Consider the following 22,630-nt stretch of genomic DNA (forward strand, 5'->3'; position numbering starts at 1 on the left):
CACTCGGTCAAAGGTGATTTATAATCTCACATAACGGAAAACCCAGAAGCAGAGGAATTTCAGGACTGGTTAATTCAGATGCTCAACATCCTATCAAAGACCCAGGTTCTTTTGATCTTTCTGCTGTACCACACTCAGAGTGTTAGCTTTTGTCCTCATGTTTGTCCCCTTGTAGTCGTAAGATGACTACAGCAACTTCAAGCATCATGTGCACACACAATAATATCCAAGGGTTGCAAATCAGAAAATCCTTTTCCTGCATTCCTTTTTAAGAGCAAGAAAATTTTCCCAAGAACATCTTCCCCTCCAGTCTACAACCAGCAGACATTACCTCACCTTTCATTTCCATAATTGCATCACATGATATTTCCTCAACCAATCTCTGGCAAGGAATTACTTTGATCAGCTCAGACTAAGATTCATCCTGGTGGTGGGGTGGCCCAGCCTCCCCTGATGCACATGGTTGCAGCAGCTGAACAGAACCAAGTTGTGTTGGCAGGTAAAACAACCAGCTGGGATGGCTTTGGGGTAGATATGCAATAGTGGCTGCCACATGTGACCAACTCCCCTCCTGACATGTGGCATATACTGCCTTGAATCAGGGTTGTACCTAGATGATCTGTCTCTATACTCTGAGGGGGACAAAGAAACTAAATATATTCCCTGTAGTACCTGGCAGAGTGCTTGCACCAAACAGGTTTTCCCACCCTGGCTGGTTGGCTCAGTGGTAGAGCGTCGGCCTGGCGTACAGGAGTCCTGGGTTCGATTCCTGGCCAGGGCACACAGGAGAAGCGCCCATCTGCTTCTCCACCCCTCCCCCCTCCTTCCTCTCTGTCTCTCTCTTCCCCTCCCACAGCCGAGGCTCCATTGGAGCAGAGTTTGCCCAGGCGCTGAGGATGGCTCTGTGGCCTCTGCCTCAGGCTCTAGAATGGCTCTGGTTGCAGCAGAGCATCGCCCCCTGGTGGGCGTGCGGGGTGGATCCCGGTCGGGCGCATGCTGGAGTCTGTTTTATTGCCTCCCCGTTTCCAGCTTCGGAAAAATACAAAAAAAAAAAAAAAGGTTTTCCCAAAATAGTGAATGAATGAAACTTAAAAAACTGAAACGATTGTCATAATAGTATAATTGGACATGATTACTTTTGCCAAGGGCATTTCGGTATTAGTTTTCTGTCACGCTGGACATCTCCCGTGAGCCAAGTGAGATTTGATAAGAACAGAGTGTGGGGCCTGGCTGGGCGGTGGCGCAGTGGATGGAGCCTCGGACTGGGATACAGAGGACCCAGGTTTGAGACCCCAAGGTTGCCAACTTGAGTGTGGGCTCATCTGGTTTGAGGAAAAGCCCACCAGCTTGAACCCAGGGTCACTGGCTCCAGCAAGGGGTTACTCGGTCTGCTGAAGGCCCGCGGTCAGGGCACATATGGGAGGGCAATCAAAGGGCAGCTAGGGTGTTGCAACGCGCAATGAAAAACTAGTGATTGATGCTTCTCATCTCTCTCCGTTCCTGTCTGTCTGTCCCTCTCTCTGACTCACTCTCTGTCTCTGTAGAGAATGAATAAAAAAAAAAAAAAAAAAAAAAGGACAGAGTGTGGGGACGGAAGGGTGACAGGGGTGAGACTGGAGTGATATCCACCCCAGTAAATTAAATTAATTTGTGAATGTCGACAACTCTTGTGTAATTAGGAAAGTTTAATATTTTGTTCCTATTTTTTAAATTTTTATTTATTTATTCATTTTAGAGAGGAGAGTTAGAATGAGAGAGAGAAAGAGAGAGAGAGAGAGAGAGAAAGAGAGAGAGAAAGGGGGGAGGAGCAGGAAGCATCAACTCCCATATGTGCCTTGACTAGGCAAGCCCAGGGTTTTTTTTTGTTTTTGTTTTTGTTTTTTTTGGGTTTTTTTTTACAGAGACAGAGAGAGAGAGGAATAGATAGAAACGGAGAGAGAAGAGAAGCATCAATCATCAGTTTTTCGTTGCAACACCTTAGTTGTTCATTGATTACTTTCTCATATGTGCCTTGACCATGGGCCTTCAGCAGACTGAGTAACCCCTTGCTCGAGCCAGTGACCTTGGGTCCAAGCTAGTGAGCTTTTTTTTTTTTTTTATCAAACCAGATGAGCCCGCGCTCAAGTTGGCGACCTTGGGGTCTCGAACCTGGGTCCTTCCACACATCCCAGTCCGACTCTCTATCCACTGCGCCACCGCCCGGTCAGGCAAGCTCAGGGTTTTGAACTGGTGACCTCAGTGTTCCAGGTCAATGCTTTATCCACTGTGCCACCACAGGTCAGGCTTGTTCTTATTTTTATTTATTTATTCATTTTTTTTTTAGAGAGGAGAGGGAGAGATAAAGAGAGAGAGAGAGAGAGAGAGAGAGAAAGGAGAGACAGAGAGAGAGAAGGGGGGAAGAGAGAGAGAGGAGAGACAGAGAGAGAGAAGGAGGGGAGGAGCTGGAAGCATCAACTCCCATATGTTCCTTGACCAGGCAAGCCCAGGGTTTTGAACCGGTGACCTCAGCATTTCCAGGTTGACGCTTTGTTCTTTTTTTTTTTTTTTTAGTTATTTATTTTATTTATTCATTTTTAGAGAGGAGAGAGGGAGACAGAGAGGGAGACACAGAGAGAGAGAAAGGGGGAGGAGCTGGAAGCATCAACTCCCATATGTGCCTTGACCAGGCAAGCCCAGGGTTTCGAACCGGTGACCTTAACATTTCCAGGTCGACGCTTTATCCACTGCGCCACCACAGGTCAGTGTTCTTATTTATTTTATTTATTTATTTATTTATTTATTTTTCTGTATTTTTCTGAAGCTGGAAACGGGGAGAGACAGTCAGACAGACTCCTGCATGCGCCCGACCGGGATCCACCCAGCACGCCCACCAGGGGCGACGCTCTGCCCACCAGGGGGCGCTGCTCTGCCTCTCTGGGGCGTCGCTCTGCCACGACCAGAGCCACTCTAGCGCCTGGGGCAGAGGCCAAGGAGCCATCCCCAGCGCCCCGGCCATCTTTGCTCCAATGGAGCCTTGGCTGCGGGAGGGGAAGAGAGAGACAGAGAGGAAGGTGGGGGGGGGGTGGAGAAGCAAATGGGCGCTTCTCCTATGTGCCCTGGCCGGGAATCGAACCTGGGTCCCCCGCACGCCAGGCCGATGCTCTACCGCTGAGCCAACTGGCCAGGGCCAGTGTTCTTATTTTTTTAAGAGAAAAAAAGTCTTATAGTGGTGAGACAAGTGTTTTAAGAGCGTTTTCTTTTTTATGACTAAAGAAGACATGTCTCTAGTTCTGGAGGTTCATTGCTGCTGAGTATTTCTCTGCTGCTGCAGACTCGACTCCCAGGAGCATTAGAGGAAGGAAGAACCATTTTCCAGATCCTGCTCTCAGGACTAATGAACTCAGAGATACAGGCTCTTGGAATGAATGGGGCAGTGATAGGTTAATGAGATGTCAGCAAACGGGGACTTGCTCCATGGGGCTGAAGGTGGGGACCTTCCCTACCTGTCTGTTTTCTCCTCCTTATACCACCCTATGTTGCCAAAACAGCTGTCCTGGCATTGGACTGCAGGAGCCATCAGCCGCCTGGACCATCTCTGCCAGTTTCACCTTGTGGCCTTGGCTGACAGGAGGCTACCACTCTGGCCCCTGTGCTTAGGGTAGTGATGCTCCAGATGTGAGCTGTCCTCTCTGACCCATGGCTGTTGTCTGGTCAGCAGGAGTCCAGGAAGGTGGAAACAGCTACCCTGCAAGGAAACTATCATCTCCATGATCTGAGAATTGATTTACTAAGTTCAGAGGGAGGCCTGGACAAGAAAGCCCCCTCACTAGGAAGGCTACAGCCTGGCTAGTGGGGACCAGCTGGCTTTGCTCCTTTGGACTAGCGTGCTGTCCACCTGGACACCAGAATGGGGCCCCTGGGAGGTAATCTAACAGTCAACAGCATAACAAGATCTCCTTTCTGTGGCTGTGGCCGCATCCAGTGCTCCACACAAGGTCTAGCTTCTGTGGGCCTCATGCCTGACTCACCCCAGGATGTGGCCCTCCTCACCCAGAACTGGAAAGGCCTCAAGTGCTGTGACCGCTTTCTGTGGTCCTGCTTGGAGGCTGCTGGGCAGAGTGAAGTCAGAGTTCTGGGGTCAATTCCATTTCATCCTCTTGCTCTGTGGTCTTAGGCTGGATACTTACTCTCTCTGAACTTTGACTTGTTTAGCTGTGGAAATGGGTACGACATTTCCTCACAGGTGTGAAGATCCCAGAACACCTCCATGCTGATGGGGTCTCCTCTTCCTCCCACAGCCCCACTCAGGGTTGCCACACACCTTCCAGAACTCTGAGGCCTAAATTTGAGGCTCTCTCAAAGCTCAAATATACCTGGCTACCTCTGCCCAGACAGTGGGCTGTTTGACAACCTCCACGGGAGCAGAGGCATTAGCCAGCTGCTTCCCAAACACTTAGCATGACAGGTAGACAGGCCAGCACACCGGTCCCTCACAGCCATTCTCTCCTCCTCATTCCAGCACAAAGCAGCTATGCTTGGGCCCACTGGGCCCTCAGCGTCCAGTGGCCTCCATGGGGTAGAAGCAGATTGCTCATCTGTCAGGGGAGGGCAGCCTACGCCCTGGGTCCGCATAGCCAGCATCTGGGGCCCTGGCCTATCTTGAAGCCTGCACCCTCTTAGGCTTTCTCCATTTATCCCCATCGAGTCTCAGAGGCATCAGCAATGGCTGCAGTTCTGAGTCCAGACTTTCTATTTGTGGTCAAGGGCAGATCAGATTTGGTTGTCAGCCACAAAGCAGTGACCTAGACCTTGGAGTATAATTTATTCTTGCTGCTGGCTAACTTTTATTCACTCTCTCACCAGCACAGGAGGGGAAATCATCACTTCAAGGAGAAATTCCTCCCTAAGCCCCAGCACTCTGCTCTCCCCCAGGCTCTGGTCTACTGGAATATTTTTACTCTTGAGCAGCATCAAAATAAGGTCGGTCAGGGAGAAAAGGTGAACACATCTGCAGCTCTGCACCTGCCTCCATCTCCTGCCACTTGTGTGGCATTTTCATTCAGTCTAGCACCCAAGCACCAAAACCAGTTCCTCCCTTTGCGTGAGGCCTGGCCTTTTGGTCATCCTTGCTCTTCTCCATTGCTCAGCTCAACCTTATAGACCACACAATTCGTACCTGAGTGCCAACCACCAAGCTCTCCAGCCAATGCCCCTTCTTCCCCCACGTTTACCTAGTAGCTCCCTCCTGCCCCCCTCAAGAATTACACTGCATGGCCCTGGTAGTTGGCTGAGTGGACAGAGCACTGGCCAGGAGTATGGAAGTCCAGGGTTCAATTCCTGGTCAGGGTACACAAGAGAAGTGACCATCTGCTTCTCCCTCCTCCCTCTCTCCTTTCTCTCGCTCTTCCTGTCCTGTAGCCATTGGCTCCACTGGTGACTGGTTGGAGCATGGTGCTGAAGATAGCTCAGTTGGTCCCAGTGAACAGCACATCAGCCTCAGGTGCTAAAAACAGCTCTGTTGATTTGAGCATCTTCCACAGAATGGGGGTTGCCTGGTGGATTCTGGTCAGGGTGCATGCAGGAGTCTATCTCCCCTCATCTCACATTCATAAAAAAAAAAGAACCACACTGCTTCCACCAGGTGCTGGCGAGAGGATCCCGATGCGGGAACTCCTCTGTCCAAGCTTTCCTGCTTACACATCATTGTCCAATTTTCCTTATTAGTCCCCTACTTCAAATATTCCTGACATACACTCAGTCAAGTACCAATGTTAAAATCACCTGTGACTTACAACCTGTGTCTCAGCCAACTTCATTTTCCCCAAGCAGTAACTTATTTTTTTTTTCAGAGACAGAGAGAGGGATAGATAGGGACCAACAGGAACGGAGAGACGAGAAGCATCAATCATCAGTTTTTCTTTGTGACACCTTAGGTGTCCATTGATTGATTTCTCATATGTGCCTTGACTGGGGCCACAGCAGAGTAACCCCTTGCTCAAGCCAGTGACCTTGGGTCCAAGCTGGTGATTTTTGCTCAAACCAGATGAGCCTGCACTCAAGCTGGCGACCTCGGGGTCTCGAACCTGGGTCCTCCATATCCCAGTCCAATGCTCTATCCACTGCGCCACTGCCTCATCAGGCAGTAACTTATTTTTGACAGCAAAAGGCACACCAGTCTCCACGAAACCAAATCCAAGGCGACTGGTGCAGAGGTCACACCTGCTGCCTTCTGAGTACCCAGGGTGGCCCACTGAGGCCATCAGCAGCTCAGGGGACCCTAGAACTCTGAGACAGGGCAGCTTGCAGGTCCCCTAATGTGCCTGTAGTTTCGGGTCCAGTGCCTGGGGCTGGAGGAGCCTGGGCTAAAACTGATGAGTGTGCCGGGCAGGGAGGGCCAGCACTGCCAAGGTTGCCGTGCCCTCTGCCCGAGTCCTACTCTGAGCCCTATTGAGGCCTGGCTCCCCTGCTGTGCTGGGTGGCCATAGACCTGGACAGACAGACCCTGGTCTGAGGCTGGCGCACTCACACGTGACCACAGATGCCAATAGATGGGTGTGTGGATGGCCGGCTTGCTGTAGGCGATGGAGGTAGACCTCTAAGCAGATGGCACAGCTGTTCCGTGCTCCAGGCTGCTGTGGCTGCCCACAGGAAGACCTGGCCCTCTACAATCTTATTTAACATGGAAACTTTTGGCTAGGTGTGGAGTGTATCAGCACAATTCCAAGTCCTTCCCATTTAATATTTAATTAAATACTGATAATAGTCATAACAATCTGGCTGCTTACTTGAATTTTACGGCTCCCACCATTTACCACCTATTTTACTTCCCCCTCTTTATTTCATATGTGGTCACAGCAGACCAGGCAAATCACCTGAAAAGTGGTTGAAAAACAGTAGCTGAAGCCTTACCTCAGATCTACAGATTTGGATCTGCACTTTCATACGTACAGGTGACCCACTCACATAGGAGTTGAAGAAACATTGACCAAGTCTGAGCCTGTTGCCTCACTTAAGGAATGAGTTTATCGCCATCTACTGAGGTCTAAGTGAAACAGACAACCACTTACACAATACACGGCACACAGAAGCCACTAGGAAATGTGGATCAAATGATCAGGTGGATCATCTGCTGGCCTCCATCCCCAATGAGCCTTGAATAAGTGAAACAAGTGTTTACAGAAGTGATACAGAAGCAGCCAGTTTACATTTAAAATCACCTTTATTGACAAATTTAGGATAAAAATGGACTTTGCAGAAAACCAGTTCCAAGTGAATAGAATGTAACATTAAAACAGGTTAATATTCTTCACCATCATCATCTCCCTCGACACTATCTGCTCCAACCTCCTCATAATCCTTCTCAAGGGCAGCCATGTCCTCACGTGCCTCGGAGAACTCTCCTTCCTCCATGCCCTCACCCACATACCAGTGAACAAAGGCACGCTTGGCATACATCAGGTCAAACTTGTGGTCCAGGCGAGCCCAGGCCTCAGCAATAGCTGTGGTGTTGCTCAGCATGCACACAGCTCGCTGCACTTTGGCCAGGTCTCCACCAGGGACCACAGTGGGAGGCTGGTAATTAATGCCAACTTTGAAGCCAGTGGGGCACCAGTCCACAAACTGGATGCTGCGCTTGGTCTTAATGGTGGCAATGGCTGCATTGACATCTTTGGGAACCACATCACCTCGGTACAGCAGGCAGCAAGCCATGTATTTACCGTGGCGAGGGTCACATTTCACCATCTGGTTGGCTGGCTCAAAGCACGCATTGGTGATCTCTGCTACAGTAAGCTGTTCATGGTAGGCTTTCTCAGCAGAGATGACAGGGGCATATGTGGCCAGAGGGAAGTGGATGCGGGGATAGGGCACCAGGTTGGTCTGGAATTCAGTCAGATCAACATTCAGGGCTCCATCAAACCTGAGGGAAGCAGTGATGGAGGACACAATCTGGCTAATAAGGCGGTTAAGGTTAGTGTAGGTTGGGCGCTCAATATCAAGGTTTCTACGACAGATGTCATAGATGGCCTCATTGTCAACCATGAAGGCACAGTCAGAGTGCTCCAGGGTGGTGTGAGTGGTGAGGATGGAGTTGTAGGGCTCAACTACAGCTGTGGAAACTTGGGGTGCTGGGTAAATAGAGAACTCCAGCTTGGACTTCTTGCCGTAATCAACAGAGAGACGTTCCATCAGCAGGGAGGTGAACCCAGAACCAGTTCCCCCACCAAAGCTGTGGAAAACCAAGAAGCCCTGAAGACCTGTGCACTGGTCAGCCTGGAAAAGAAAAGTTTTAATGTTAGCCTTGGTGAAAACTGCAACAACTTCATGTGCCCTGACTGGGATCCACTCAGCAACCCCCATCTGGGGCCATGCTTGCAACCGAGCTAATTTTAGTGCCTGAGGTGCAAGCTACACAGAGCCATTCTCTGCGCCCAGGGCCAATGCACTCAAATCATTTGAGCAATGGCTGCGGAGAAGAAGAGGGGGAAGAAATGGGGGAAGCAGGAAGGGGTGGAGAAGAATGGTCGCTTCTCTTCTGTGCCCTACTGGGAATCAAACCTGGACATCCACACACCAGGATGACACTCTACCGCTGAGCCAAGTGACCAGGGCCTGCTATGATATCTTTTTTTTTTTTGTATTTTTCTGAAGCTGGAAACGGGAAGAGACAGTCAGACAGACTCCCGCATGTGCCCGACCGGGATCCGACCGGGATCCACCCGGCACGCCCACCAGGGGTGACGCTCTGCCCACCAGGGGGCGCTGCTCTGCCCCTCCGGGGCGTCGCTCTGCCACGACCAGAGCCACTCTAGCGCCTGGGGCAGAGGCCAAGGAGCCATCCCCAGCGCCTGGGCCATCTTTGCTTCAATGGAGCCTTAGCTGCGGGAGGGGAAGAGAGAGACAGAGAGGAAGGAGGGGGAAGGGAGAAGCAAATGGGCGCTTCTCCTATGTGCCCTGGCCGGGAATCGAACCCGGGTTCCCCACACGCCAGGCCGGCGCTCTACCGCTGAGCCAACCGGCCAGGGCCCGATATCTTTATTAAATCCATTAATTATTACATTGAGATTTGAAAAATCTTTTGAATGTTTGCTAAGAAAGCAGTCATAAAAAGTTTCTGGCCTGACCAGGCAGTGGCACAGTGGATAGAATGTTGGACTGGGATGCGAAGGACCCAGGTTCGAGACCCCGAGGTCACCAGCTTGAGCGTGGGCTCATCTGGTTTGAGCAAAGCTTGGACCCAAGGTCGCTGGCTTGAGCAAGGGGTTCCTCGGTCTGCTGAAGGCCTATGGTCAAGGCACATATGAGAAAGCAATCAATGAGCAACTAAGGTGTCGCAACAAAAAACTGATGATTGATGCTTCTCATCTCTCTCCGCTCCCATCTGCTGTCCCTATCTATCCCTCTCTGACTCTGTCTCTGTAAAAAAAAAAAGTTTCTGAAGTGCTAAGTGATTCAGAGGAACTTCATAATCAACTCCCAGGGTGAGAGGAGAGTCTGCTAAAAGTCTATTTAACAATGAACTATTTTCATCTCTGAAGGCAAAAGAATCACGAGGTCTGGAATAGCTGCAGGGCCTAAGTTTTAGCAACTGGGAGGGCAACCTCTGTTGCCCTTGCTGTGACCACAAAACAAGGACAACTTATCAGTTGGAGAACTACCAAGGGCAGGCCTAGGACCACCAGCTCCATACAATGGATGTTTTACAAAGATCTGGCAGCTGCTTTCTGAGCTGGAATACAACAGAAATGCCCTAGTATTGGCATCGGAGTCAGGCTGGGTCTGGATCTGGCTCTACCAGTTCCTTGTTGTGTCTTTGACTGAATTCATCACTTCTCAATCTCAGTTTTCTTGTTTAGTAAGTAAGGATAGAAATCTACCTCAAGTTGTTGACAATTACAAGTACTTGGAACAGTGCTCGGCACAGTAAGTACTAGTCACCCAAAAGCCCAATCACTCTGGGAGAGATGACTTACTATCATAATTTCATAAGACCTTTTGGGCATTCCACTATTCAACTTGAGCTATTCCGGTTAGCAAACTGCAACTCGATTAAAAGATGACTTTTTGCCTGACCAGGCGGTGGCACAGTGGATAGAGCATAGGACTGGGATGCGGAGGACCCAGGTTTGAGATCCCGAGTTCACCAGCTTGAGTGCGGGCTCATCTGGTTTGAGCAAAGCTCACCAGCTTGGACCCAAGGTTGCTGGCTCAAGCAAGAGGTTACTCGGTCTGCTGAAGGTCCACGGTCAAGGCACATAGGAGAAAGCAATCAGTAAACAACTAAGGTCTCGCAATGAAAAACTGATGATTGATGCTTCTCATCTCTCTCCCTTCCTGTCTGTCTGTCCCTGTCCATCCCTCTCTCTGACTCTCTGTCTCTGAAAAAAAAAAAAGATGACTTTTGACCTTTCAAACAAAACATTCTGTTGACAACTCACTTCTGAAAGGTGCCAGATTTGTGGACATTGAGTCCCAACCCCTCATAGGGTTTAATTCTTCAGTGGGTCCATACACTGAATGAGATCAATGTACAAAGCAGATCCCAGTCTACCAATTACTGTATATCCATTAAACTTCACATGGACACAGTAACACCAAGGACAAATGCAATTGTTTTGGTAATGAACTTCACTCCTAAAACCTCAGTGGCTTTTACTAGGCTTATTTGTCTCTAGAGGCAGGTCCTGATCTCTAAGTCAGTACTTGTAGCTGAAGCTTGACTTGTTAACATAGGAACCATTAACCCAACTTTGCTGGGGAGACTATGATAAACATCTGGAAAAGTATGAAGCCATGAATAATGCAAGGCCATTCTTTCTGAAATAGGCCAGTTGTGGCTAGGCTTAAGGTAATGCGGTTTTCCCAACAAGCTACTCTACCCAAGTATTCATTCTTGATTTGGGGTTAATTACTTATAAGAGTCATACATACAATTAATGATTGCCAGACTCTTAATGAAAATGACCCATACATTTTTCATGTATGGGTCAAGTGGTGGCACAGTGGAAAATGAGTTGACCTGGAACACTGAGGTCACTGGTTTGAAACCCTGGCTTGCCGGGTCAAGGCACATACGACAAGCAATCAATGAACAACTAAAGTGAAGCAACTACGAGTTGATACTTCATACTCTAACTACCACTCTGTAAAAAAAATAAGTAAAATCTTTAAAATAAGAAAAATGACCCATACGGAACACTTATCAACTTCAGCAATGTGAATACAAGTGCCTGAGATTTTTTTTGCCAAGGTGCCAGTCCCCACTGCTCTGAACTCTAGTAGAAAAGTAAGCCTATTGCTTTGTGTTTAGATTTTTATTTAATTTTATTTATTTATTTTTTACAGAGACAGTGAGTCAGAGAGGGGGATAGACAGGGACAGACAGACAGGAACGGAAAGAGATGAGAAGCATCAATTATTAGTTTTTTGTTGCGTGCTGCAACACCTTAGTTGTTCATTGATTGCTTTCTCATATGTGCCTTGACCGTGGGCCTTCAGCAGACCAAGTAACCCCTTGCTGGAGCCAGCAACCTTGGGTTCAAGCTGGTGGGCTTTTGCTCAAACCAGATGAGCCCGTGCTCAAGCTGGTGACCTCGGGGTCTCGAACCTGGGTCCTCTGCATCCCAGTCCGACGCTCTATCCACTGAGCCACCGCCTGATCAGGCGTGCTTAAATCTTAATGTCTTCCAAATTTCAATGACCAATACTTACTTCTATAAAAAGGGAGCTCCCCTGACTCCATTTTCAGTGTTGTTGAAAGATTCCTGTATTGCCTGGCCTGTGGTGGCACAGTGGATACTGTCGACCTGTAATGCTAAGGTTGATGGCTCAAAACCCTGGGCTTGCCTGGTCAAGGCACATACGCCAAGCAAGCAATGAACTGAACTGAAGTAACTGAGTTGATACTTCTCGCTCCCATCCCTCTCCCCCTCATAAAAATCAATAAATAAAATCTGAAACAAACAAAAGAACAAGTTTCTAGTGTTGGCCATTTCTAATCAGTATTATACTGGCTTCTTGAGCTCTGAACTTTTTGTACTAACATAAGGCACCAATCCAGATTTTTCTAGTCAACTACCTACTCACTCAGTATAACTAAGATAACCTAAAAGGGGATGTCTCAGCTTGAAGCAGGAAGCTTAAGAACAAGTTGTTTAATGATCTTATTTCAGTCAAATTGTTAAGGCCAAGCCTGCTGGTTCTCACCTTGACTCCTGGTAAACTACCCTCACGGAGTCAGCAATTGCCCAGAGGATGTAGAAATAAATGAAAGAGCACTTACCCTTCCCCCAAACAGTTGTCCCATAACCCAGGACTGTCTGGTTTAGAAGTTTAGTTATTTAATAATAAGCAGCCCAAGGCCTATTTTAGTGTGCAAAGAATGATTCTTGTAGTTTGGTCTCTTAAAACTCTAATTCCCCTTTTTAATTTTTTTTTTTTTCATTTTTCCGAAGTGGAAACGGGGAGGCAGTCAGACAGACTCCCGCATGCGCCTGACCGGGATCCACCGGCCTGCCCATCAGGGGGCGATGTTCTGCCCCTCCAGGGGGTCGCTCTGCTGCATCCAGAGCCATTCCAGCGCCTGAGGCAGAGGCCACAGAGCCATCCCCAGTGCCCAGTGCCCGGGCCATCCTTGCTCCAATGGAGCCCCGGCTGCAGGAGGGGAAGAGAAAGAGAGAGGAAGGAGAGGAGGAGGGGTGGAGAAGCAGATGTGCGCTTCTCATGTGTGCCCTGGCCGGGAATCGAACCCAGGACTCCTGCACGCCAGGACGACGCTCTACCGCTGAGCCAACCGGCCAGGGCCTAATTCCACTTTTAAATAAAGTACTGTGATCCTGGCCGGCGGGCTCATTAGACACAGCATTGACCTGGGGTGCAGATGTCCCAGGTTTGATCCCCGTTCAGGGCACACATGAGAAGTGACTATCTGCTTCTCTTCCACTCCCTCTCCTCTCGCAGCCAGTGGTTTGACTGATGCAAGTATCAGTCCCAAATGGGGGTTGCCAGGTAGATACTGGTGAGGGCGTATGCCGGAGTCTATCTCCCCTTCTCTCATTTAAAAAAAAAAGTACTGTTTACCAGTTTCCGAATTCGGTCCAAGACGAGGTCAATGATCTCCTTGCCAATGGTGTAGTGTCCACGGGCATAGTTATTAGCAGCATCTTCCTTGCCTGTGATGAGCTGCTCAGGGTGGAAGAGCTGGCGGTAGGTACCAGTGCGAACTTCATCTGGAAAAAGGAAGCCAGGCGGCCACCCGTCACTAACAACCTGCACCAGCCTGCCTAACCCCAGGGCAGGCACAGAGCCCCCAGGACTTACTTCCTGTCTCAGACCCCTGGGATCTCACTCAGGTTACTGAGATCAACTCACCAATGACTGTGGGTTCCAGGTCTACAAACACTGCCCTAGGCACATGCTTGCCAGCGCCTGTCTCACTGAAGAAGGTATTGAAAGAGTCATCTCCCCCTCCAATGGTCTTGTCACTTGGCATCTGGCCATCGGGCTGGATGCCGTGTTCCAGGCAGTAGAGCTCCCAGCAGGCATTGCCGATCTGGACACCAGCCTGGCCAACGTGGATGGAGATGCACTCACGCTATAGGAGGAAGAAAGGAAAATGTCAGAATATGACACATCAGATAGGGACATTCAGGAATGATTCACACCTAAATGACTAAACTTCAGGATAGATGACCACCATTCTGAAGGCCTGACCCGGGACTATTGCACAAGCAATAGACACTGTTGAAGACTACACTTCAGAGAAAATGCTTGGGGAAACCAATGTTAATGAACTACTAGGCAGACTAGAAACCATACCCTCGCGTTGTAGCCATATTAGGTATTCAAGGTCAAGCTTTTTTTAAAAAAACAGTACAGAGAGGCAGAGAGACAGACTCCATCATGTGCTCCAATTGGGATCCACCCAGCAAGCCCCCTACAGGGCAATGCTCTGTCCATCTGGGGCTGCTGCTCTGTTGTTCGGCAACTAAACTATTTTTAGTTCCTGAAGCAAGGCCATGGCGGCCAAATTGCTCAAACCATTTGAGCCATGGCTGCAGGAGGGGAGGGGAAGGGAAGAAAGGAAGAGAGAGACAGAGAAGGGGGAAGGGTGGAGAAGCAGATGGTTGCTTCTTCTATGTGCCCTGACCGGGAATTGAACCCAGGACTTCCACATGCCAGGGCGATGTTCTAGCCACTGAGCCAACCAGCCAGGACCTCAAGGTCAGGTTTCAACCATTTAGAGAGACAAAGCTACTCTATAGCAAAACATTTTCCTCCAGCTTCTAAGAAATGTACTTGATGAGCCTTAAAGCATGTAAAATTTGCCTTTTCCCCTCTTTTTTACAGAGAGTCAGAGAGAGGGATAGATAGGGACAGACAGAAATAAAGAGAGATGAGAAGCATCAGTTTTTTGTTGTGGCACTTTAGTTGTTCATTGATTGCTTTCTCATATGTGCCTTGACCGTGGGGCTACAGCAGACCAAGTAACCTCTTGCTCAAGCCAGCGAACTTGGGTCCAAGCTGGTGAGCTTTGTTCAAACCAGATGAGCCCCCACTCAAGCTGGCGACCTCGGGGTCTTGAACCTGGGTCCTCCACATCCCAGTCCGATGCTCTATCCACTGCACTACCGCCTGATCAGGCGCCTTTCTTTTCTGATTCATTCTGTGTGATTGTGTAACTACTGAGCTCATTCTGATCCCTAATTCTATTCTTTAAAAGAGCCTCTCTCTCCCTTTAAAACCAGCTTAAACCAGCAAACTACAGGCGTATGACTCATGGAGAAAACGCCAGCCAAGCAGCAGTTAGCTGTACAGTGAGTGTTTTAGAAACTGGTCAGAGGCAGCTTTTTAATCCTGTGGAAGAGTTTAATCTTAAAGAACATTTTCTCCTTCACCATCAACAGTCCTGAGAGAAGGAGGGCGAGGTTGGGGGTGGGGACACATGTTAATAAAAGCTAGAAATGTCACCAACAATCTACTAATATTGGAAATTAGTGATTTCCTAGTAAAATGCTCATATTATCTTTGGCACTTGAAAAAGTCTAGTTTCAATAATTTAATGATACTATTGAGAAAATGTTTTCCTTTATATGCTGAACAAAATAGTTTATGGTACCAAACTCATTCCTGTTTAGTAAAAACAAAGCAATGAACATCTATACTCAAGACTTAAGAGGTAAACATAAAAGGGTGTATATTGTATTTTATTATAAACCAGATCAGCTACTTTGGAGATTAGCAAGACTTTCAAAATGTCGATTATCTTGCCTGACCAGGCGGTGGCACAGTGGATGGAGCGTCGGACTGGGATGCAGAGGACCCAGGTTCAAGACCCTGAGGTTGCCAGCTTGAGCGTGGGCTCATCTGGTTTGAGCAAAGCTCACCAGCTTGGACCCAAGGTCACTGGCTCGAGCAAGGGGTTACTTGGGTTACTCGGTCTGCTGAAGGCCCGGGGTCAAGGCACATATGAGAAAGCAATCAATGAACAACTAAGGTGTCGCAAAGAAAAACTGATGATTGATGCTTCTCATCTCTCTCCGTTCCTGTCTGTCCCTACCTAACCCTCTCTCTGTCCTTGTAAAAAAAAAAAAAGTTGATTATCTCCCATTCTCCTGAAATAAGAGGGCTTCAAGTTTTTAAAAGCCACTAATACAAAATTAGTTTAAAAAAATTCAACACCAGTTCAGATCTCGAAGAGTCTAATTTCATAACCTGAGATAATAAAACCCTAATCACTCACAACCTTTGACTATGGTCCCCTCCTTCCTACCTACACTTCCCATAAAACAATTGGTCTCCTGATCACATAGCAAGCTCAGGGATCACCTGCATCTACTTGCCCAGCTCCAGGGCTATGGGAGAAAGAGGAGTTGTTTGTTCTAATGAGCCCTTAACTATTTACCATTGCATCATCATACCTTTAAATGGACTTTGGAAATTCCACAGCTGGAGAAAGTTAGAGAAAACCAGAGGAGATAAAGTATCTGAGAAGATACTCTCAAATCTATTGAAGATTTATGAGCCTCAAAACTTACTTTGTTCTTCACCCTAACCAGATTCCTCATTTAGACTGTGCTCTCCAATCTCTAGGGAGATGGAGAGACACAGGTGGAGTCAATTATTGTAGTTTAGCTTTAACTGGATAAGCACTCAGTTTCTTGTAAAAACAAAAACAAAAAACAACAAATACAATACAAAAACCTCTTAATCTCATCTGTGATTGATGAAATAGGTCTGCCGCAGCTCCTCTCCTGCACTTTAAACCAGATTTTCAGCCTTTTTCCATCTCACAGCACACAAACTAATTACTAAAATTCCATAGACACAGACAACATACTGCAAGGGGGGCGGGTAGAAAAGGATAAAAGGGAATAACTGGTGATGGAAGGAGACTTGGGGTGAATACAGTGTAATTTACAGGTGATGTAACCTAATAACTTTATTAACCACTTGAAATCTATATGGTTTTATTAACAAATACCACCCCAATAAAGTCAATAAGAAAATTTTAAAAGTTGCTAAATTCTGGGCATTACATTATTTTTTGCTGATCTGACAGAAAAAAAGTATAATTTTGATTCATTCACACCAGACTGTTGTGATGGCTGTCATTTTAAAATCGTACAATCTAAGGGAAGAGTACCCCTGACTAAATAGTAATGTTTTACAAATTCTTGCGGCAGACCGGTTGAAAAATCACTGCTTGAAACAGTTACACTTTCTGAATCACACTTTTACCAGTATTTGGGGGTTAGCTTGGTGAAAAGCACTCAAGCAAGTTGTTACAGTTAGACATACTTTTGGTAACTAGCTATCTCTGAAGAATGTAACTTGCTCACTATTCGGTATTTCTTTTTCAAAAGAAAGATACTATTTTGAAACATTTGGTACACAATGGATTTAAAACATGGTAGAGCAACAGAGGCTGTTTTTAATAACTGTGGAAGCTATATAGACCACACTCGAGCTGTGTATAATTTCATGTTTAACTAAGAATACACCGTCAGTACTAATTTATTCTGTAGTTTTACAAGAAAATATCCTTTAACGGACATTTTAGAAAAAAACCTGGCTAAAGTAGAAAGGTCCAGCCTTAACGAACACCAGAAATGCAGGATTAGACAACGTGAGGAGGAGCCTGCCTCCAACCCTCAGGTGGATTGCTTGCAACTGGAACCTCTCCCCAGAGCCCGGCCACAGGTGACTCAGCAGCGAGTCACACAGGACGCTGGAGAGGCTCTCGTGCTTCCACCTTCCGTGCGGAAGCGCAAGAGGTAGTCCAGGTGCTTCCACTGCGTAAGGAAAGGTGAGGTCATTGGGGATATGGGAGGGGAGGGATTTCTAGTTTCTTCAAGTCCTTGGGAGCTAGCCTCCTTTGGGTGATGATGGCTGGCCCTAGGACAATAAATACCCTGTCACTAGGACTAAAAGCGCTTTACCAAAAAAAAAAAAAAAAAAAGGGATTTTCACTTCCACCGATGGCAGTGCCGGCTCGCGTCTTCCGGCCCAAAGAGGAATCTGCCCAGTGAGCTCCGATTTCCCAGCTCAGTCACTAGTAGCCAGTTTGCCTAGAGACCTCCGGGACGCGGCACCACGTGCAACCCGGGGCCTGCCACCCACGCGGACTGCTCCCTCTCCCCTCTCCCAATCTCCCACTCACCGCCCCCCACCCCACCCCACCCCTGCGGCCAAGACCACCCACTCACCATTACTACGACTTGTAAAGCTCCAAGGGGCTTGAGAAGGCAAACCGGAACGGCGAGCAACAAAAACCTCTTCCTAACAGACCACAAGGAATCCGACGGAAAAGTGAGTCAACCCGCCGCCCGCGGGACAATATATAGCAGCCTAATGCGTGGGTGGGCGGAAACCCAAGCCGCCCCGCCCCTGTGGCCCCGCCTCCAGCTGCGTGGCCCCGGGCGGGAGCGGCGGAGAGAGGGAGGGAGCGCACCGCTGATTGGTGAGTTCAAAAGTTCAAACGAAACTTTTCGGAAGGAGCCGAAGAACTAGGAAGGGGAGGAGATGTCTTGGGGCCCGAGAGTGGGTGGAGACTGGAAATTGTAGGAAAGCAAAGAGTCCACCTAGAAGCAATGGAAGCACCTGAAGCGCAGAGCCTCCCGCTGCGCGCCCCACTCGGGGACCAGGACCCCCGAGGAAGGCACGCGTGGCCTCCAGCTAGGCGCCCGGCTTGCGAGCCGCCGGCCCGGCTGCTTCCGCCTCGCCGAGCTCTGGGGGCCTGAAGAATGTCCAAGAAAGAGAGTAGGCTTGTTGTCCTTTGCAGGTTTTCATTACCACCAGTTGGCCTGAAGCCTCAACCTTTTAGTTGTTTTCCCCTACTCGTTTTCTTGCTTCCTTTAAAAAATGAACCTTTGGCTTCCTAACAACAATCGTTTTCCCTTAGTGCAAAAGCGGGTTTTTTCCCCAGTTCATTATAATAATAGCTTCCTTTTTTTTTTTTTTTTTTTAATTTTTTATTTTATTATTATTATTATTATTATTTGTATTTTTCCAAAGCTGGAAACGGGGAGAGACAGTCAGACAGACTCCCGCATGCGCCCGACCGGGATCCACCCGGCAAGCCCACCAGGGGCGACGCTCTGCCCCTCCGGGGCGTCGCTCTGTCCGGACCAGAGCCACTCCAGAGCCTGGGGCAGAGGCCAAGGAGCCATCCCCAGCGCCCGGGCCATCTTTGCTCCAACGGATCCTCGGCTGCGGGAGGGGAAGAGAGAGACTGAGAGGAAGGAGGGGGGTGTGGAGAAGCAGATGGGCGCCTCTCCTGTGTCCCCTGGCCAGGAATCGAACCCGGGACCTCTGCACGCCAGGCCGACGCTCTACTACTGAGCCAACCGGCCAGGGCCCATTTTTTGGTTTTAACTACATTTCATTCATGCAACAAACCCTGTGAGTTTTCCCCATTTTACAGAGGAGGAAACTAGGACTTAGAGGAATTAAACTAGTTGAAGGTTACACCACAGCCGGACCATCCCTGCTACCTTTATTTCTCAGAAGTGTGGGGATGGGGAGTGAGTCTTCCCTAGAATGTGCCACCTGGCATGCAGATTATTTTGAGCTGAAGAGAATTAAAGCCCAGCCTGACCAGGGGGTGGCGCAGTAGATAGGGCATTGGCCTGGGACGTTGAGGACCCAGGTTTGAAACCTCGAAGTTGCTGGCTTGAGCAAGGAATCACTGGCTCCGCTGGAGCTCCGGGGTCAAGGCACATTTGAGAAAGCAATTAATGAACTAAAAAGTGCCACAACTGAGTTGGTGCTTTTCATCTCTCTCTCTTCCTGTCTGTCTGTCTCTCTCTCTCTCTCTCTCTCTCTCTCTCTCTCTCGCTAAAAAAACAAACAAAAATTTAAGCCCAACAAACTAAAGAAGAGTTTTTACCTATCCCTTACCTACTACCTAAAGATATTGAGATAGAAAAACCTGCTTCTGGAAGGAAATCTTAGACTATTCACCTTAGCACATAAACTTTAGTGTGACCGCCTGACGTGGTGGCCCAGTGGATAAAGTGTGGACCTGGAAGGCTGAGGTTGCTGGTTCAAAAACCTGGGCTTGTCTAGTCAAGGCACATACTAGAGTTGATGCTTCCTGTTCCTCCCCCTTCTTTCCCCTCCCACCCCCTCTAAAATGAATAAATAAAATCTTTTTAAAAAAATAAACTGTGACAAACAGGGAGGATCAAAGCAAATTTGCTGATTTTCCTTTGTATCCCATTGTGGGAAATGGCCGAGAGATTAAACTGCAGCCTTGAGACAAGTCTTGGTGTGGACTTTGGAACGCCAAGTCCTGCGGGGGCAGAACAGTTGCAAGCACTACTATGATTGTTTATAGGAAGCAGCTGATCCCTATAGCCATTTTCCTACATGCCTGGGGGCCATCGGTTGGTCATCCTTCTCTGCACCTGAATCCAATGTAGACTAATTTGACCCAGGCTCTGCTAATTTGCTCGATGAGCAAAGAGGCGAATAAATGTGATGGGGCTGCAGTTAGCCGGGACCTCAGTCCTAGAGGCTGGGAGTCCCCTGTACCCATCCATCTTTTCTGTATCTTGTGTCTTGTGTGTTTTTTTTTTTTTTTTTTTTTTTTTTTTTTTTTTTTTTAATTTATTCATTTTAGAGAGGCGAGGGAGAGACAGAGAGAGAGAAGGAGGGAGGAGCTGGAAGCATCAACTCCCATATGTGCCTTGACCAGGCAAGCCCAGGGTTTCGAACCGGCGACCTCAGCATTTCCAAGTCGATGCTTTAACCACTGCGCCACCACAGGTCAGGCCCTTGTGTGTTTTTTCTTAAGTCCTGCAGCACCTTCCTTTTGTGCACCCCCATTGCCGAGCTGGTCTCAGCATCCCATTGTTTCTACAAGAATTTGTTTAACAAATGTTTGCTCTTTCTGGTATACCAGTGTATTGCCAACCTTCCACTCAGTCCAAAATGACATTCATATCTCATCTTGCCTCATTGTCTTTGAAATTTTCATGCTTTTGTGATTTCCCCGTGTACTCATATTAAAATTTGATTTTCTGTTAATCAGCTGTATGCCATTTGAATTATTCAACCAGCCAGAAGAACTGACAGGGTGAGGGAAAGGTTTCCCCACCCTGACTTTAGCACTTTAGCTTTCTTTAATTTCCTTTTTTTTTTTTTTTTTAGAGAGACAGAGACAGAGACAGAGAAAAACAGGAAGGGAGAGATGAGAAGCATCAACTCATAGTTGCAGCACCATAGTTGTTCATTGATTGCTTTCTCATATGTGCTTTGACCTGGGGGCACCTGCCAAGCCAGTGACCCCTTGCTCAAGCCAGCGACCTTGGACTTCAAGCCAGTGACCATAGAGTCGTGTCTGTGATCCCATGCTCAAGCCAGCAACCTCATGCTCAAGCTGGTGAACCTGCTCTCAAGCTCGCTACCTCAGGGTTTTGAACCTCGGTCCTCAAGTGTCCCAGGTTGACACTCTATCCACTGAGCCACCACCTGGTCGGGCTCAACTGTCTTTATCTGTAATTTCATATGTTATCTTAGCTCTTAAATTCCTTAACCAGCTCTAGGTGATAAAGTTCATGGAAATATTCAGTGAAAAACAGTGACTGCTATACAGAATATAAATTAAAGGGCTTTTTCTTAAAGTAGAAAAAGGCAAAGTGAAAGCAAAAATGGGTTTTGGGTATTGAATAGGCAGAACTTGAGACATAGTCCAATTCACATACACAACATGGATGCCATGAAGAATATGTACAGAGATTCCTTTTTTTTTTTTCCTGTACCTTTCCGAAGCCGGAAACGGGGAGAGACAGACAGACTCCCGCATGCGCCTGACCAGATCCACCCGGCACGCCCACCAGGGGGCGACGCTCTGCCCACCAGGGGGCGATGCTCTGCCCCTCCGGGGCGTCGCTCTGTCGAGACCAGAGCCACTCCAGCGCCTGGGGCAGAGGCCGAGGAGCCATCCCCAGCACCCGGGCCATCTTTGCTCCAGTGGAGCCTCGGCTGCGAGAGGGGAAGAGAGAGACAGAGAGGAAGGAGAGGGGGAGGGGTGGAGAAGCAGATAGGCGCCTCTCCTGTGTGCCCTGGCTGGGAATCGAACCCAGGACCTCCGCACGCCAGGCCGACGCTGAGCCAACCGGCCAGGGCCGAGATTCCTTTTTATAATATAGCACATAATTCACTCATCATATGCTATGGAATTTCCATTGTGTGGCAGGGTATTCTAAAATCCAGAATAACTAGCATTTTAGTTTGTTGCTAAATATGTTAGTTTTAATTTGTAGACCTTTCCACTTTTGAGATTCATTCCACAAATGTATTTAGCACAGTTTCTAGGTACTTAGGAATAAGTATAAGAATATAGTTGAGCCTGACCAGGCAGTGGCGCAGTGGATAGAGCATCAGACTGGGATGCGGAGGAACCGGGTTCGAGACCCTGAGGTCGCCAGCTTGAGCAAGGGGTTACTCAGTCTGCTGAAGGCTCGCGGTCAAGGCACATACGAGAAAGCAATCAATGAACAACTAAGGTGTCATCAACAAAAAACTAATGGTTGATGCTTCTCATCTCTCCGTTTCTGTCTGTCTATACCTCTCTCTCTCTCTCTGTCCCTGTAAAAAAAAAAAAAGAAGAAGAAGAATATAGTTTACAGAGCTCTGCCTCACAGAGCGAATGTTCTAGAAGAGGGTAGAAAAAAAAGGCAATGAACATTATAAAAAATAAGTTATACTGCAGCAAGAAGTTTCTAGACTCTTGGTTTACCACCACACAGGATAAGAAACATAAACGAAGCTTGCCTGCTGCACTGATCTCAGTTGGGGCTGGCCTCCCACTGAGAGGAGTGAGAGGGTATAGGAACTGTTCTGAAATCCCCTTTGGTAATTTTGTGCTGTGATGTTGGCAACTAGTGCAAGCTAAGCCCACATTCTGGAAAGCTGCTACTTTGTCATCAGCTGAAGTGGCAAAATTATATTTAACTTATTCCTGGACAGCTGGAACTGGGTGAAAAACAGTTATAAAACAAACTTTAGCTGGTTTAAGTCGAAGCCCTTCGGGTTTTTTTCTTTTGAGACTGAGCTTCGTTTTGCCTGGTCTGCATTGGCGCAGTGGATAAAGCATTGACCTGGAATGCTGGGGTCACTGGTTCCAAACCCTGGGCTTCCCCTGTCA

At 48.0% G+C, this 22,630-nt stretch overlaps 1 protein-coding gene across 1 annotated transcript; it reads right to left on the reverse strand.

Annotated features, from left to right (window-relative positions):
* Window positions 1-7,179: 7,179 nt before the first annotated feature.
* Window positions 7,180-17,804, reverse strand: TUBA1C (tubulin alpha 1c). The gene is made up of 4 exons (XM_066368784.1): window positions 17,685-17,804; window positions 13,348-13,570; window positions 13,057-13,205; window positions 7,180-8,250 (listed from the first exon to the last, which is right to left on the reverse strand). Exons 1-4 carry the CDS (start codon window positions 17,685-17,687, stop codon window positions 7,276-7,278), a joined length of 1,350 nt encoding a protein of 449 aa, XP_066224881.1. The 5' UTR covers window positions 17,688-17,804; the 3' UTR covers window positions 7,180-7,275.
* Between the last annotated feature and the right edge of the window lie 4,826 nt (window positions 17,805-22,630).

Source organism: Saccopteryx leptura, chromosome 2 (assembly GCF_036850995.1).
Source record: "Saccopteryx leptura isolate mSacLep1 chromosome 2, mSacLep1_pri_phased_curated, whole genome shotgun sequence".
Taxonomy (NCBI): Eukaryota; Metazoa; Chordata; class Mammalia; order Chiroptera; family Emballonuridae; genus Saccopteryx; species Saccopteryx leptura.